Source organism: Gobius niger (assembly GCF_951799975.1).
Source record: "Gobius niger genome assembly, chromosome: 1".
In the NCBI taxonomy this organism is placed as follows: Eukaryota; Metazoa; Chordata; class Actinopteri; order Gobiiformes; family Gobiidae; genus Gobius; species Gobius niger.
The window spans coordinates 42,567,368-42,581,544 of NC_136852.1; the positions used below are offsets into that span (position 1 = coordinate 42,567,368).

Sequence of the window (14,177 nt, forward strand, 5' to 3'; positions counted from 1 at the left end):
TATATTAATCCCATATGGTTTAGTGCTTGACCTATATTGAATCCTGATATTGCTTCCTGCTGCTCATGATTATGGAGTCCACCCAAGCTATACCTGGTTCATTTGTCTTTTCTTTGTGGCGTTTTGGGAATCTAAAAAATAAATAAATAAATAAATAAATAAAAAATAAAAAGTCCATTGTAGCCTTGCCTTGCTTGACAACATCCTCACATTCCCCATTTTTGCATTGATAGCAGTCCCGTGTCATTCACCCAAACAGCACCGCGTTCTTTTCCAGCACAAACCCGATTGTACAGCTCCCCCGTCCTCCCCCCCACACACACACAACATGGCCGTTTGATTTCGGCACATTTATCCAGAATCTACCCACTTTTGGCCACGATTTCCTGCCCGTAAATCGCCGCCACCTGCGGTCTGGAGGACGCGGCACCACCGCCTCATTACCATAATTCAAATGAGCCACAGCGGCGTCCATTTAAAGCACGACCCCCCGACGCACTCACCTGTTTTTCCAGCATGATCATTCTCCCAGTCGCATGACCTTCCAGGAGCGGTGTCCTCTCTTGGTTTCAGGCCGACGTGGGGCGCCCCATTCCCGGCCACTGCATCCCACCCCCCCTCCAAATCCCCGTTAACCTCCGCTGCTCGTGCCGCTGCTCAGACCGTCGCTGCCGCTGCCGCTGCTGCTACTTCTGAGGGGGCTAGTCCTTGGCTAATTTTATTCCAAAAAACGCCCACAGCCGCCTCCTTTACCAGCTGCATTCACGTTAAATTATAAAAAACGTATTAGTAAATCCACGTAAACTGTTTTCCGCTTAATAAAAAAGGCCAAAAGTGAAGTTTATGGGCGTATAATATCGGCTAGCAGATGTTAGCTCGCTAGCGCTGCTAACGGCAAATCAATTTTTTATTTGTCTCCTTGTCGCTTCATCTATCGCCCCCTTAGTAACATCCTTGGCGGAATCGTAGGGGGGAAAACATCTCAAACGACGGGGTTAATCCACGGAAAAGACCCCCCGAACTATCCCAAAATGTCATCCCGGGGAGAGGAGTGTGGATCCAGGGGAAGATGTGGCGTGATTTTGTCGGTAATGGATGCTGCTCTGGTCGGGGGGGAATCTCTCCTCCGCCTCCGCCGCCTCTGTTGCTGAGACTGGAGGGAGAGAGGGAGAGAGGGGAGTCCTGTGTCTCCGTCTCCGAGGTCTTAAAGGCTCCACAGGCTGAAAAACGAGGGGGGGGGGGGAACTCGCTGGACACGAAAACAAGTCACCGCAAAGATTTACGACTTTTTTTTTTTTTTTACAAACGGAGCAGGGAGGCTGAATTCATTTGAAAAGAAACGGAACGCTGCCTGTGTTGTGCAATATTTATCCATAAAATAGAATTATGGTATGCTGTAAAATCTTGCGATAAATCAGAGTACGAAAATTACATTGAGTAAATTAAGCCTGGTTATTTATTTATTTTTTCAATTGGCAGAACTTTACTGCAGGGGTGTCTCAAACAGTGGTCCTCAACTAGGGTGCTTTTTTTCAGCATTAAAGGTGCACTGTGCAACTTTTTATGCCAAAAAAAAAAAAGTGGATGTTAATAGGCCTACGATGTATTTGACCTTTCAGTGACATAGCGGATGCTTGGGTGGTTAACTTAGCGCCTTTACGCTCCAGGATCAATTGTTGGGTTTTGGGGTTTGCACTCCTGATTGATCTGTATCCAGAATATATTCCATTCCGAAAACCCACCAGCAACACTAAAAAAAAACTGAAATAAAATCGATGTTGAAGCAACATAGGAGTCACAGGGAGGAAATGAAGGGTCACTGAAAGATCAAATACGTACTAATATCAACTTTCTTTTTTTTTTACATAAAAAGTTGCATATTAGAAATCGGATATACTAATGTTCATACATTGTTCAATAAACGTTAAATACACCGATAAAGCAAGCTTAAATTATGACCAAAACAACAGTCATTTTTACACCTTCAGATGTTTCTATATTTTTATAAAAGATAAATATTGAAAGAAATGTGATAAGACTCGCATTGAAAATGGTTCTGTGACCCCCTTTTCGGTCAGTGGTCACATTTGTATTGCCCTTTTCTACCTTCATTAGGCATTCAAAGGAACTTCAAGGAACCACTCACCCATTCACATTCATACACCAGTGTCAGACACTGGAGGCAAGGTGTTGGGTGTCTTGCCAAAGGGGACAACAACAGTGTGCACATGTGGGATTTTTAATTTGTTGCGACCCACCATTTGAGAATAACTATGGTGCCTGCCCCCAGACCATTTGTTTTGCTGACCCTCAGACTTCCAGCTTGATAGGTTTCTTTCTTATTATAGAATTTCAGCACATCCTAATCATAACTCTATGGTGGAAGCACATTTATGATCTAAAAATAGTAATTCTATGTGAAACCTGCATATTAGTGAGCACAGACCTACCATATTAATCTTTTGGCAGCACTTTTTTTTATTTTTACATATGACATATTCCAACACAAACATGTGATCATGTTTAGTTAATCAAGATAGTGCATTATAAAAAAAAAAGAGATACAATTATCAGTGTAATACGGGTTGTGCAAAAAGAGTCCGATAACATGGGTTGGGCAATAGGGGTCAGTGTAATGCGGGTCAGTGTAATAAAGAATGGTGCAATATGGGTCAGTGCAATACAGAATGGTGCAATATGGGTCAGTGCAATATCAGGTCTGTCAGGGCATGTGCATTATTGAGGTTTGTGCAATACAGTCGATGCATTTCCTATTTTCTATATTCTCCTCTGTTGTCCACTCTTGTTATTGTTATTTGTTTTAACATGATGTGATCACTGTTCTCATTCCTGTCTCTCTGTAAGTCTGTATATCGTGCCTCTGTATGTTTTTACTAACTCGTGTGTAACATCAACCTGCCAGGGGGTCTGCAGATGGAAATTAGCCTAAGGCTATAATCTGGCATATTTACATTTGTAAAAATGTTCATTAATATGTATTGTCCCTCTTTTTCAAATAAATAAATAAATAAATACAATAAATAAATAAATAAAAAACTTTACTGCGTGGACGTCGAACTGCTCCTAAGGTATTATTGCGCCTTACAATATAGTACCCCTTTTTATCCGCTTAGAAAATAGACATGTTTAATTTTGTGTAACTAGACTTAGATTGTGTAACTTTTCACATAACTGTATTTAAATAGGGAAGGTAGCTTCTAACTTCACTTCAGTTTGGAGTTTAGGAATATGCTGGGAGAGGCTAAATGCTAATGTCTTCGGTCTATTTGTGTGACTGAGCGCAGGCACAAAGACCAAACCGCTACCCATCAACTCGTCTACGCTAAGATAAGAACCATAGACATAATATTAATAGACTCCGTCTCGTTACTCCTCCCTTTGCCATAATAACTACGTTTGAGGGTGAAATCATGGTGGCTTTATAGACTCCTAACCAGCTCTGACGTAGCATGTTCCTAAAGAAGGGCATAAGGACGGGATCTTCACTGCAGACGCGGCCCTCGCATGATGTGTAGTTCGGTCGTAAACCGCACCCATGCCATTAGCTCTCATGCTAACAGCCTGTCAATCAAAGTCCAGCCCTCATTAGTATACCCGATTTCTAAAATGTTCCTTACGAAAACCCGCCTGGTCCCTGTAATTGTGCCTAGCCCAGCGTTATCACAGGAGGTATATCTAGCTTTAGAAAATTCAGGAAAATTAGGCACCATGCTTTAAAGTTGTTTTAATGTGTCTAAAGTGCAATGCTTGCTTATGGAAGACTAGCTTGTTCTGCCGCCCCTATATGGAGGTATTGCGGCAATGTCGGCCTCTAATGTTGTGGTCGTAAAGCAGCGCAGCCAGCGGCCAATGGTAAGAACATATCTCAGTATGTAAAAACGGTGGCCTATTCCTTTAAAAGAAATCATACCTCCGCACAGGAATGGGCCAGAGACTTTTCTTATTACATACTCAGAAATTCATTCTCTACAAGGGGCCAAATTAAATCATCTCGCGGGCCGGATTTGGCCCACGGGCCTTGGGTTTGACACATGTGCATCAAACTATGAACAAGCACATGGAATTATGTAGAACACTAAAAAAGAAATACCTCAAAATAGGTGTGTATGTAAAATTCTTCTCAATTGTCACCTATTTTCTCAATTTTCAACCTAAAATGGTGTAGAATTTAAAGATTTTTATTTCTGCAACCTTCTTTTTCTCAAGGTTGCCAATAGGCGGCGCTTCTGCAGCCTAATTTTTAAGTTATACAACAAAGAAAATCCTTTATTCGGCTTATATATTTATGTATTCTTGCTCAAGCTGGTGACATGTTCTGCCTTTTTTCCCTTGACAGTCAGTTCTTTTCTTTTGCAGTTTTTTTTTTTTTACAAAGGACAAATTCTCGTCTTTTCTCGCGGTGCTTGCTGTAGTTTTACGTAAAGCATCATGGCGGCCCGCTGCGGCAGAGCGCTGTCTAAGGTCGGCTGGACTTTCCTGGACTCCCCGCTGTCTCTCCGGGCCGGTACCGGGACCAGGCTTGCGGGAAACCGGGCCTACGGAACCGGGAGCTCCACAGGGCGGGCGGGGCTGGCTTTGTCTGCCCGGACAGCGGCCACGGGAGGCGGGCTGCTGAGTGCCTTTCTGCTCGGCGGAGGACTGGGACTGTACCACACCGTGAAGCAGTGGCAACAGCAGCACTTTGCACAAGAGGAGAAAGCCCAGGTAAATGCATGAATCAACATGTGAGAAAATCAATTATAGATGTTGTTGTTGGGATAGAAGTGCAAGGATAAAGTATTTAGTGGTCATGCAAAATAACAATAAGTGTATTAATTATACTGAGTGCTTAGACTTTTGCAATAAGGTGATAATGAAATGTCTATTCATCTATTACCTGCCAGCTTAGGGTTAGGACTAGAGTTTGGGTTAGCAATCGTGCATATCCAAATCTCAAAGCGCATTGACATGAGACATTACAGCAGGGGTCTCCAACCTATTTTACCCCGTGTACTTTTGCATAACTAGACCATCAGAGAGCTACTTCTGCTTCGAACTATGCGACTTTGTAGTATTTCACCCCGGAGAATTACCTAAGATATCAACATTGATTTGAATTGTGTCCTTATACTTTACTTTACATACCAAATTAGTTTGCAGATTCTGCTCAAAATGTTCTTAACAAAAAAATTAAAGTAAATCTAAACTGTGACTTTCAAGCATGTGTAGAAATGTAGAAAGCCATGGGCGAGCTGCCGAGAGAGGTCTGGAGAGCTACTGGTTGGCGATCCCTGCCTTACAGCTTATACAACAGGCGGCCCGCGGGCCAGATTCAATCCGTTACCTGACTTGTATTGAGAGTGAGGAGTCACGTGCCAAATTGGGTTGATTTGGGGGGGCTCTGAGCCGGTCGGCCATGATGGTAGTACACTAGTGGCACGCCCCCAGAATTTCACGCATACCTCACATTACAGAACACTTACATTTTCCGCATTTATTTTTTCGGCGGGTCAGAGACGGATCTACGAATACGACAAAGACAAGGAACAAAGTAAAGCACCTTACCTTACAGGAGCGGGCTCATAACAAGCGCAAAACACAGCGGTGTTTGGAGAAGCATGCGGACATCGAAAACATTGACACATACGAGCGCCCCGCAGCGGAACGGCACAGAGACCTGGACCGTTTACCTCCGTGCACATACATGGACATAGTAAATGACCTTGTTTTTGGAGCAAGTTACTACACGATGCAGGAGTTTAAAAGCCGCAAGTCTTTGGAAAGTTACGAGACTTTCTGCTCTGGCTGGGTTCAGGACCTGGCTTTCTACAAGCCTCCTTTCCTGTGCGGAGTTAGGATTTTTTTTTTTTTTTTTTAAAGAAGTAACCAGAATGCTAACTCCAGCCACTAGGGGGCTGATTAAATGAAGAAAGGAAAGAATTACACAGCCTCTCCTGGAACCGCCACCTTGACGTGGTGGAGGCCGAATGATCCTGGGAGCTTTGTTGTCGGGGGCTTCGTTCCCCTGGTAGGGTCTCCCAGGGCAAACAGGTCCTCGGTAACGGGTCAGACAAAGAGCGGTTCAGAAGCCCCTTATGAGAGACTAACAGGCCCTGTTTGAATCGTGAGGCCGTCCTTCTGTGGACCCACCACCTGCAAGAGGAGCCATAAGGGGCTGGTGCAATGTGATTTGGGCAGCTCCAACAGCTGCATTACACAGGGCACTGACATAATAAGAGATCAAGATGTAAACTACACATTATAGCCATGTGGTAAACGGGCAGTCTGCCCCAGGACGGTTGTGGCTACAATAGTTGGATACCACCAACAGAGTGTGGAGTGAATGAATAATGACTACAGTGTAGCAGAAACTTGTGACACAGGCTTGTAAAGTGCAATAAAAGTGTAAGTCTTTTTTATGAGGCTTACAGTCCTGCCAGGCTCATTATTGTATTCATATATAGAAAAATGTTTCCTCAATAGTATTTTCCCAAATAAAACATATTTTACTGGAGCTTTTGATTAAGGATCCCGGAAATACACTCCCAGGGAAATTTACTTGGAGACCCCTAGCCTATATGCTAGCGTGATACCTCATTTGTAAACTCCAGTCGGCAAGCTTTTCGATTTGGGTAAAGCTGAACTGGAGAAAATGCGCTTGGTTAAGGCGGGCGGTAAGAGGTTAAAGCCCATTATCCGACATTATCGACTCTGTGCTGGAGCTGCTAACCATGCTGTATCCAACCTGGAAGTCATTTTTTACTAAAATGATTCCTGTAGCTGCCAGCAGGAGGAGCCCCAGTTAAGATTTTTACCAACTCCTTCGACGTTGTTACTATTTAATTCATTCATTCATTCAAAAACATATTTTGAAACGATAAAACAGAAAATATCAGAACTGAGACTTCAGAGAAAGGGTATTTTTGGTCAAAAAGAAAAAAAAAACAACTACAAAAGGATAGAAAAAAACCTTTTCCCTATTTTTCCCCTAATATGCTTCGCTTAAAAAACAAAAAAACAAAAAAAAAATCCCAATATCTTTCCATTTTTCTCGACATTGGAGACAAACTCTATTGTAAATTTACGTATCTTCCAAACAGCTATTTTATTGCCCACCTCCACCGATGTATGAAGTCAGTGTCCTCCTTAAGTTGTTCCATCAGTTCATCTCTTTCCTTATGGCCGATTCCAGTGCCTGCTAATGTAATACTAGCACATGGATAAACATGGATGAGACTCTCAGACCAGCAGAACTCTTATTAATTGTGTGATCATTCTGTTTCCAGTCAGATGGGGGCGCTATGACGCTGGTCCTATATCAATACAAGACCTGCCCGTTCTGCAGCAAAGTCCGAGCCTTTTTGGACTACCACGGGCTTCCGTACGAGATCGTGGAGGTGAACCCCGTCATGAGGAAGGAGATCAAGTGGTCCACGTACAGAAAAGTGCCTATTCTCATGGTCAACAGCGACGTGGTGAGTAAAAGAGCATTTGTACTTGTTTACTCGTTTAATTATTGCACTGATTCAGGAAATTGTGACGGCCATTCAAGGGCCATTTTTTTTTTTTAAATGCATTTTTCTCTCATTGGTGCGAGAGGTTCTCCTACATACAGTATCTCCACAAGTAGCTCCTACAGACTCCAGCCTTGGACTGAACAACTGACTTTTTTTTTTTCTTTCTTTCCAGTCCACAGTAAAACTGCGGAACTGCAAGGGAAATAGTTGTCCGTGTGTTTTTGTATTTATTATATTGTTTTGTCTTTTTTTTTCTACTTGTTTTTTACGTACTCTTTATTGTTTTGTGCAGGTTTCAGGGTAGTCTCTTTGTTTTGTTTTATTTCTAATCTGCTTTAATTAGCAGTATCTTATGTGCAGCACTTCGGAAATGTTTGTTGTTTAAATGTGCTTTACAAATCAATTGTATTGGATAGGATTGTCAATAACCCCGATCGGCGTCCCAAACTGAGCGCAGATATGAGCGCACAGTGACCCCACATGAGGGGCGTGTGCGGTCTGTACAGGCTGCAGTGAAGACCTGTGTGCTCACCTTAATAGAGCACGGCCTGCAGTAGCTCTGGAGGTGGCACTGAAGTTATTGCTGCCGTTAGAGGTGGTTTTAGAAGTGCCTTCAGATAGCGCCTCACACTGAGCACACATATGGGCGTTTGGTTTGGTTTGTGAATCCAATCACTACCAAATACTATATTTTAGTTTTGGAGAATCAAGCCAATTATTACGACTGGACCTATTTTTTTTTTATTTGTTATTTTGTATTTTTAAAGGGGGGGGTGTTATGCAAAAACGACTTTTTCAAGCTTTACATCATGTTATTATGTCATTCCCTCATTAAAAACATGCCTGAAGTGTTGCCTTGGCACATTCACGTATTTTTGAGTAATCTGTAAAAACTCTGATGGCGGCCATTTTAGGGATAGTTTGCCTGAGTCCTCCTAGGAACGCCCCCACCTCCTGGAGACGCCTCCGACCTTTCGTCACCAGCCGAGTAACCAACCACTGCTCCTCAGCAGAACCCCCTCCCCACTGATGCCACAGACAGCGTGTGGAGGGGGCGTGTCGGAAAGAGTCAGAGGTTCTTAAAGAGACAGAGGCCTATTTCAAGACATTCACTACAGCCATTTTATACAAGGCAGTTATTCTAATTTACTGCATTTACAGACCAACAGAAGGTTTGGTCATCATTGTAGTGTGATATAGACTGGTGCTATGTGATTGAAAAAAGCATAATACCCCCTCTTTAATTTTTTTTTTTTTTAGCAATGGCTACTTCAGCCTGCCATTCCAGTAGATTGTGTAGATTCTTTTTATACGCTGTCCTGCTGTCGATGTCCTGAATAAATGCCCCTAAAAAAGCACATTTTACAGTGTAGGGAGCATCATACACAGGATTATACATGAGACATTTTTTATTCGACGGTGCTTATCGGCATTGGCCTTAGAATAAGCCATTTCACTCAACCTCTAATAAATAAATATATTATGTCACGTAAAACTCTTTCTTTTTTTTTTTTACTTGCAGCAATTAAACGACTCTTCCGTCATCATCAGCTCAATCAAGACTCACCTAATGACCAAGTAAGACCAAACTTCATCAAATGAGTAGTAGCCGTAGCAGATATTGATATTACTTTATTTCAGTGACAAGTCGATGCCGGAGATTCTCAACTGTTACCCAATGATGAAATCAAAGAACGACAGCGGGAAAGAGGTGACCGAGTACATGAACAAGTACTGGCTGATGCTGGGTGAGGCGGAGACGCTGCTGCAGTATCCAGAGAAAGGCATGCAGAAGTGAGTTACTCTACTATAATAAACACTACTACTACTACTTTTTTCCATCTATGTTAGAGAGAAAGCTTTGTCTTGCTTTCAGCTCTCACCAGGCGGCTTTGCCCGAGTGCAGGCCGTGTTTAACCCGTAGAACCATCGTTTTCTTTTCTAAAGTGAATGTCTGGTTTGCAGGGAGGAGATGAAGTGGCGTAAGTGGGCGGATGACTGGCTCGTGCACCTGATCTCTCCAAACGTGTACAGGACGACCGCAGAGAGCCTGGCGTCTTTCGACTACATCGTACGAGAGGGAAAGTTCGGCTCCTTCGAGGGCTTCTTCGCCAAATACGTCGGAGCGGCCGCCATGTTTCTCATCGCCAAACGACTCAAGAACAGGTTAGGGGCAACTCTGGAGGGCAGTGAATCAAGAAATGTTTTATGTTTATCTATTTGATGGCATGAGGCACCCGGGTGCAGTGCACTGAAGAGTGAGGATCATGTAGAGCAGTATTGTCCGAGAACAAGGTTTAATTACTTTTCTGCTAAATAACAACTTCAACCAGCCCCTCCAGGATTATGCAGGTTTTTTTTGTTAGTGTTGCTAAAACGCCTGATTTCATGGCCGTTTTTCCAAAAGTTGCAATGTAAAGTTGCATTTTTCTCTGCTTTATCACAATATATTCATACATCAAAATCAAACTTCTCTTTACATTTTACATCAGTTTGAACCAAAGAGACTCCAGACTGTGCGTCACCTCTTGGTCCTCCTCTCAGCTGTGGACCAGCACCTGTTAATCTTTTTAGTTTTATCATAATTTTAACAAACTGCTTATACATCCACTGTAAGTTAAACCCTGTCCTGAGAGAAAGAGTGAATAGTAATGCCTCTGTGCAGCGCTCGGGCATGAAATCTTACCTCTAAGAGTAGAGCAGATGCGAAAGTCCTCGCTGAGCCGAATCAGAATGACTGAAACCCATTTCCATGGGTTCAACATCCTGTTTCCTGCAAAGTGTGACAGATGTCCAAGTGTTCACTGAAAAGCTCTGTATTGGCAAAGTATTGTACGTCTATTTTTGATCAATATCTTCAGCTGGAAAAAATAGAACTCTTAAATACTTGGACAAAATCCCCCCCAAAGTCTATGCATATGATGATTTATTTTTGTGTATCTTTCAGACATAACCTTCAGGACGACGTGAGGCAGGATCTGTACAAAGCCGTGAACGACTGGATCGCAGCCATAGGCAAAAAGCGCAAGTTCATGGGCGGAGACCGGCCCAACCTCGCAGACCTGGTGAGAACATGAGCGTTTAGACGGATGCAAAACGGAAACAATCAAAACATCCTACACAAAATCACAGATTTATCTAAGGCAATACAGGGTAGGTGAAAACAGATTTTTCCTACAGTGGTCAATGTTGAGATTCTTGGCGAGTTCTTCCCCACAGTTATCCATCCACAAATACTGACACGTTTGGTATCCACGTGACGCACGGGCTCTGTAATCCAAATATGGTCATTTCCTTTCTGAAAAACGTCAGCCGCAAAAGCCCGCGGGGAGTGTACAAGAACAGACGTTGCTAAACTTTAGGGCCTGTTTTCTCAAAATTAGGTTTTCATTCCTGCCTTGCAACAACATCTCCACTGTAGTGTCTCCTACAGACTCCAAACTTTCTACTTATGGACTTAAAGCAGTACTAAGTAACATGTTTACCTTAATAAATCCTTTTCGTAGTCCCTGTGGGGGTAATACAAGTGTTTATGGGATGATTGGAGGGTCTTTCATCTCCCCCTGGTGTCTCTGGCCAAAAAACCACACTTGCAACTTGACTGCCACCGGACCGGAGCCACCAATACACACTAATAGAATCACGAATAAGATGCTAACGGGCAAAGCTAACTGCGGGCTAACGTCACTTTAAACAGTATTTACAGCCAAGTTTGAGTGAAAAAAAAATATTTCCATTGTATAATTGTAAAAAAAAAAAGACAAAAATCCAGCAAAAAAAGACAAAAATCCAGCAAAAAAAGACAAAAATCCAGCAAAAAAAAAGACAAAAATCCAGCAGAAAAAAGACAAAAATCCAGCAAAAAAATGACAAAAATTCAGCAAAAAAGACAAAAGTCCAGCAAAAAAAGACAAAAATCCAGCAAAAAAAGTGACAAAAGAGCAGCAAAAAAGTAATACAAAAGTGACGACAATGGCTCGGCGGGTGGTAAGAGGTTAAAGCATTTTGAGAGTTTTACATTTTTGAAAATTCCCAAAATTTCCCATTGAAAGTTCCTGGAAAATTACCGAAGTATTAGTCAGGAGAATCGTATGGAACAATCCCTCTATCAATGTCATTAGTTTAAAAAAAAAAAGTATTCTTCATAGCATGAAATAAAACCCACAAGAAATGTTTTAAAAAGATTAAAACCTGTATTTAAGTAATCTACCGTTTCAAGTTGATATCTCTGAATTCATGTGTGTTTTTTCGTTTAAAAAGTGTCCCGGTTTGTGAGTTAATTTAGCCTTTTGTCCGGCCCCTAAATGTTACCTTGTCCCCCTCTCTACAGTCCGTGTACGGCGTCCTGCGAGTGATGGAGGGGCTGCAGGCCTTCGACGACATGATGAACAACACCAAAGTCAAATTCTGGTACAGACGGATGCAGAAGGCCACGCAAAACCACGAGGGCAGACAGTGAACGGAAATCAAATGATCGAGACCGAGCCATAACAGCAGCTAAACAGGAACAGGAGGAGATCACCGCAGAAGGAGAACGGAAATTTAAAAATACAGTTGTTTTCATACAAAGTAGGATCCCAAACGGAGCACTTCGGCTTGTAACTGCCCCTACAACACTGAAACATGAAGGACGCGGATCATGATGACTACATTTTAACTTCGATTCTGTTGAGGCAAGAATATATCAAGAAGAAGACCGTTTTATTGGTAAAATTGTCCAAGTATTACAAAAATGTAATAAAAAATCTATTTAAAAAAATGCGTAAACAAAAGAAAATCATCTTTTTTTTTTTTTTTTTGCCCAATCTTGTCCCCATTTTTCCCCCTTTTAACCCTTTGTCCCACTTTATTTCCACAATTTTATTTCCAAAGGTTTTCCCCAATTAATCTTGTCCACCTTTTTCCAAAATGTGTTTTCTCCTTTCATTTTCAATTTTTTTTGCATTGGAGATGAACTCAGTATTGTAAATTTGCAATATTGATGTTGTCTTGTGGATGATGTATTGCCCACTTCTAATACTGAGCCCCAAAACTTATATTTGTTTTCATTTATGGAACGATAAATGATATATGATTTTTCCGACAGGCCTAATTCCATTATTGGAAATGTAGACAGTGTTGTGATTGTAATCAAAACATATTTTGTGTCTTACAGCACTTTTCCTGAGAGTCAAAAGTTGCTTTAAAATCTTAGGCATTTTCTCGTTCACTTTGGTGGAAATGTGGCTGCAGGTTTCTTTCTGACCCTAGAAATAAATGTGGAAATCTCTGTCAGATGGAACAAAGATCTGTTAGATGGAAGACCTCGGTGATTTTATGACCTAATGTGGCTTCTTGCGATGAGGATATCACGCCCAAGGACGAAGATAGAATCATTGACCCGTATTAAAAACTATGTTAAGTAATTTAATTGACTGTAAAAAACTGTATAGTTTAGCTAATTTTGATTTCTGATGGGAAGTAGGTTATGATAAATGAGATCGAGCTGCCGTTTTGACTTTTCTTCATATGCAAAAGCAAAAATGTAAAAATTGTTGTAAAAAGTTAAAATAAACTAATAAAATATGACCTTGTGGTTGGTTGGTGTTACTCCATGGCGCTGTCCCTCAATTAAACAATTCAAACATTGTTTTAATGCATGCTTTAAAGGAACAGGCCACCGTTTTTACATAGGCCTACTGAGACATGTTCTTACCTTAGTTTAGACGAGTTGAACTGTCTGGTCTTTACTCGTGAGTTCAGTCATGCAAATGTTGTTAGCATTTAGCCTCTCCCAGCAAAGGCATAGCACCAAACGGGGGTGAAGTCAGAAGCTGCCCAGCTGTTCCACGTTTTCCCTATTTAAATATAGTTACGTGAAAAGTTTTACGATCCAAGTCTAGTCACACAAAATTAAACGTCGATTTTCTACGCAGATAAAAAGGGAACTATATTGTAAGGTGTAATAATACCGTAGGAGCACTTCGACGTCTGCACCTGATAGATCCATGGTCTGCACAGTTAAAGGAACAGGCCACTGTTTTTTCATACTGAGATATGTTCTTACCTGATCTTAGACGCGTTGATGCGTACCTGTGTGGTCTTTGTGCGTGCCCTCAGTCACCCAAAACGACCAAAGACAGTGTTAGCATTTGGCCTCTGCCTGCATATTCCTATAGCTCAAAATGGGGTGAAGTTACAATCGACCAAGCTCTTCCACGGGCACAAAGAGCAGAGAGGTACGTATCAACTCGTCTAAGCTCAGGTAAGAACATATCTGTGGCCTGTTCCTTTAAGTCGAAGTGCTCCTAGTATTAGCTGATGAGCTAAAGGTCTTATAAATCCAGATTTCTTCTTCTGAACCACTGAAGAGGCATGAAGAGCCTCCCACACATGCAGCACTGTCGACGCGCTACAGGAAACAAAAAACAACATTCACTGGAGAATAAGAAGGAATACATTGGTCTGCGGTGCTCTTCCCAGAAGGTGGAGGAGAGAGGAGGAAGAACGAGGTGCAGCAGCTGCCCAGTGCAGTCTGAAACCGGGACAACCCCAAGAGGCCGTGAACCGTTTCAGAGGAGACTGAAGGCAGTACTCCGGTTTCGCTGACCTCCAAGAATATGTTGCTCCGAGTTAGTCCCATGGTGGAGTCGCATCTGATCTACGCAATTTCATTGTACA

The 14,177-nt window shown here is 42.1% G+C and overlaps 2 protein-coding genes across 2 annotated transcripts in view; one reads left to right on the forward strand and one right to left on the reverse strand.

Moving 5' to 3' along the window:
- LOC306971251 (ral guanine nucleotide dissociation stimulator-like) overlaps positions 1-1,177 on the reverse strand; it is a 71,047-nt gene extending 69,870 nt beyond the window's left edge. Inside the window, exon 1 of the mRNA XM_079567472.1 lies at positions 504-1,177. Within this exon, the coding sequence (XP_079423598.1) occupies positions 504-524 (21 nt within the window). The 5' untranslated portion in view covers positions 525-1,177. The remainder of the gene's footprint in view (positions 1-503) is intronic.
- A 3,242-nt stretch (positions 1,178-4,419) lies between these two features.
- On the forward strand, positions 4,420-12,074 carry ptgesl (prostaglandin E synthase 2-like). The gene is made up of 7 exons (XM_079568463.1): positions 4,420-4,725; positions 7,287-7,475; positions 9,040-9,095; positions 9,159-9,311; positions 9,483-9,683; positions 10,465-10,582; positions 11,848-12,074. The coding sequence occupies exons 1-7, from the start codon at positions 4,450-4,452 to the stop codon at positions 11,974-11,976; spliced, it is 1,122 nt and encodes a 373-aa protein (XP_079424589.1). The 5' UTR covers positions 4,420-4,449; the 3' UTR covers positions 11,977-12,074.
- The last annotated feature ends 2,103 nt before the right edge of the window (positions 12,075-14,177 follow it).

Coding starts and splice junctions, on each gene's coding strand:
- ptgesl (XM_079568463.1), top strand. CDS start 4,450: ATGGCGGCCCGCTGCGGCAGAGCGCTGTCTAAGGTCGGCTGGACTTTC. Junction 9,096..9,158: donor AAGACTCACCTAATGACCAA/GTAAGACCAAAC, acceptor ACTTTATTTCAG/TGACAAGTCGATGCCGGAGA. Junction 9,312..9,482: donor CCAGAGAAAGGCATGCAGAA/GTGAGTTACTCT, acceptor TCTGGTTTGCAG/GGAGGAGATGAAGTGGCGTA.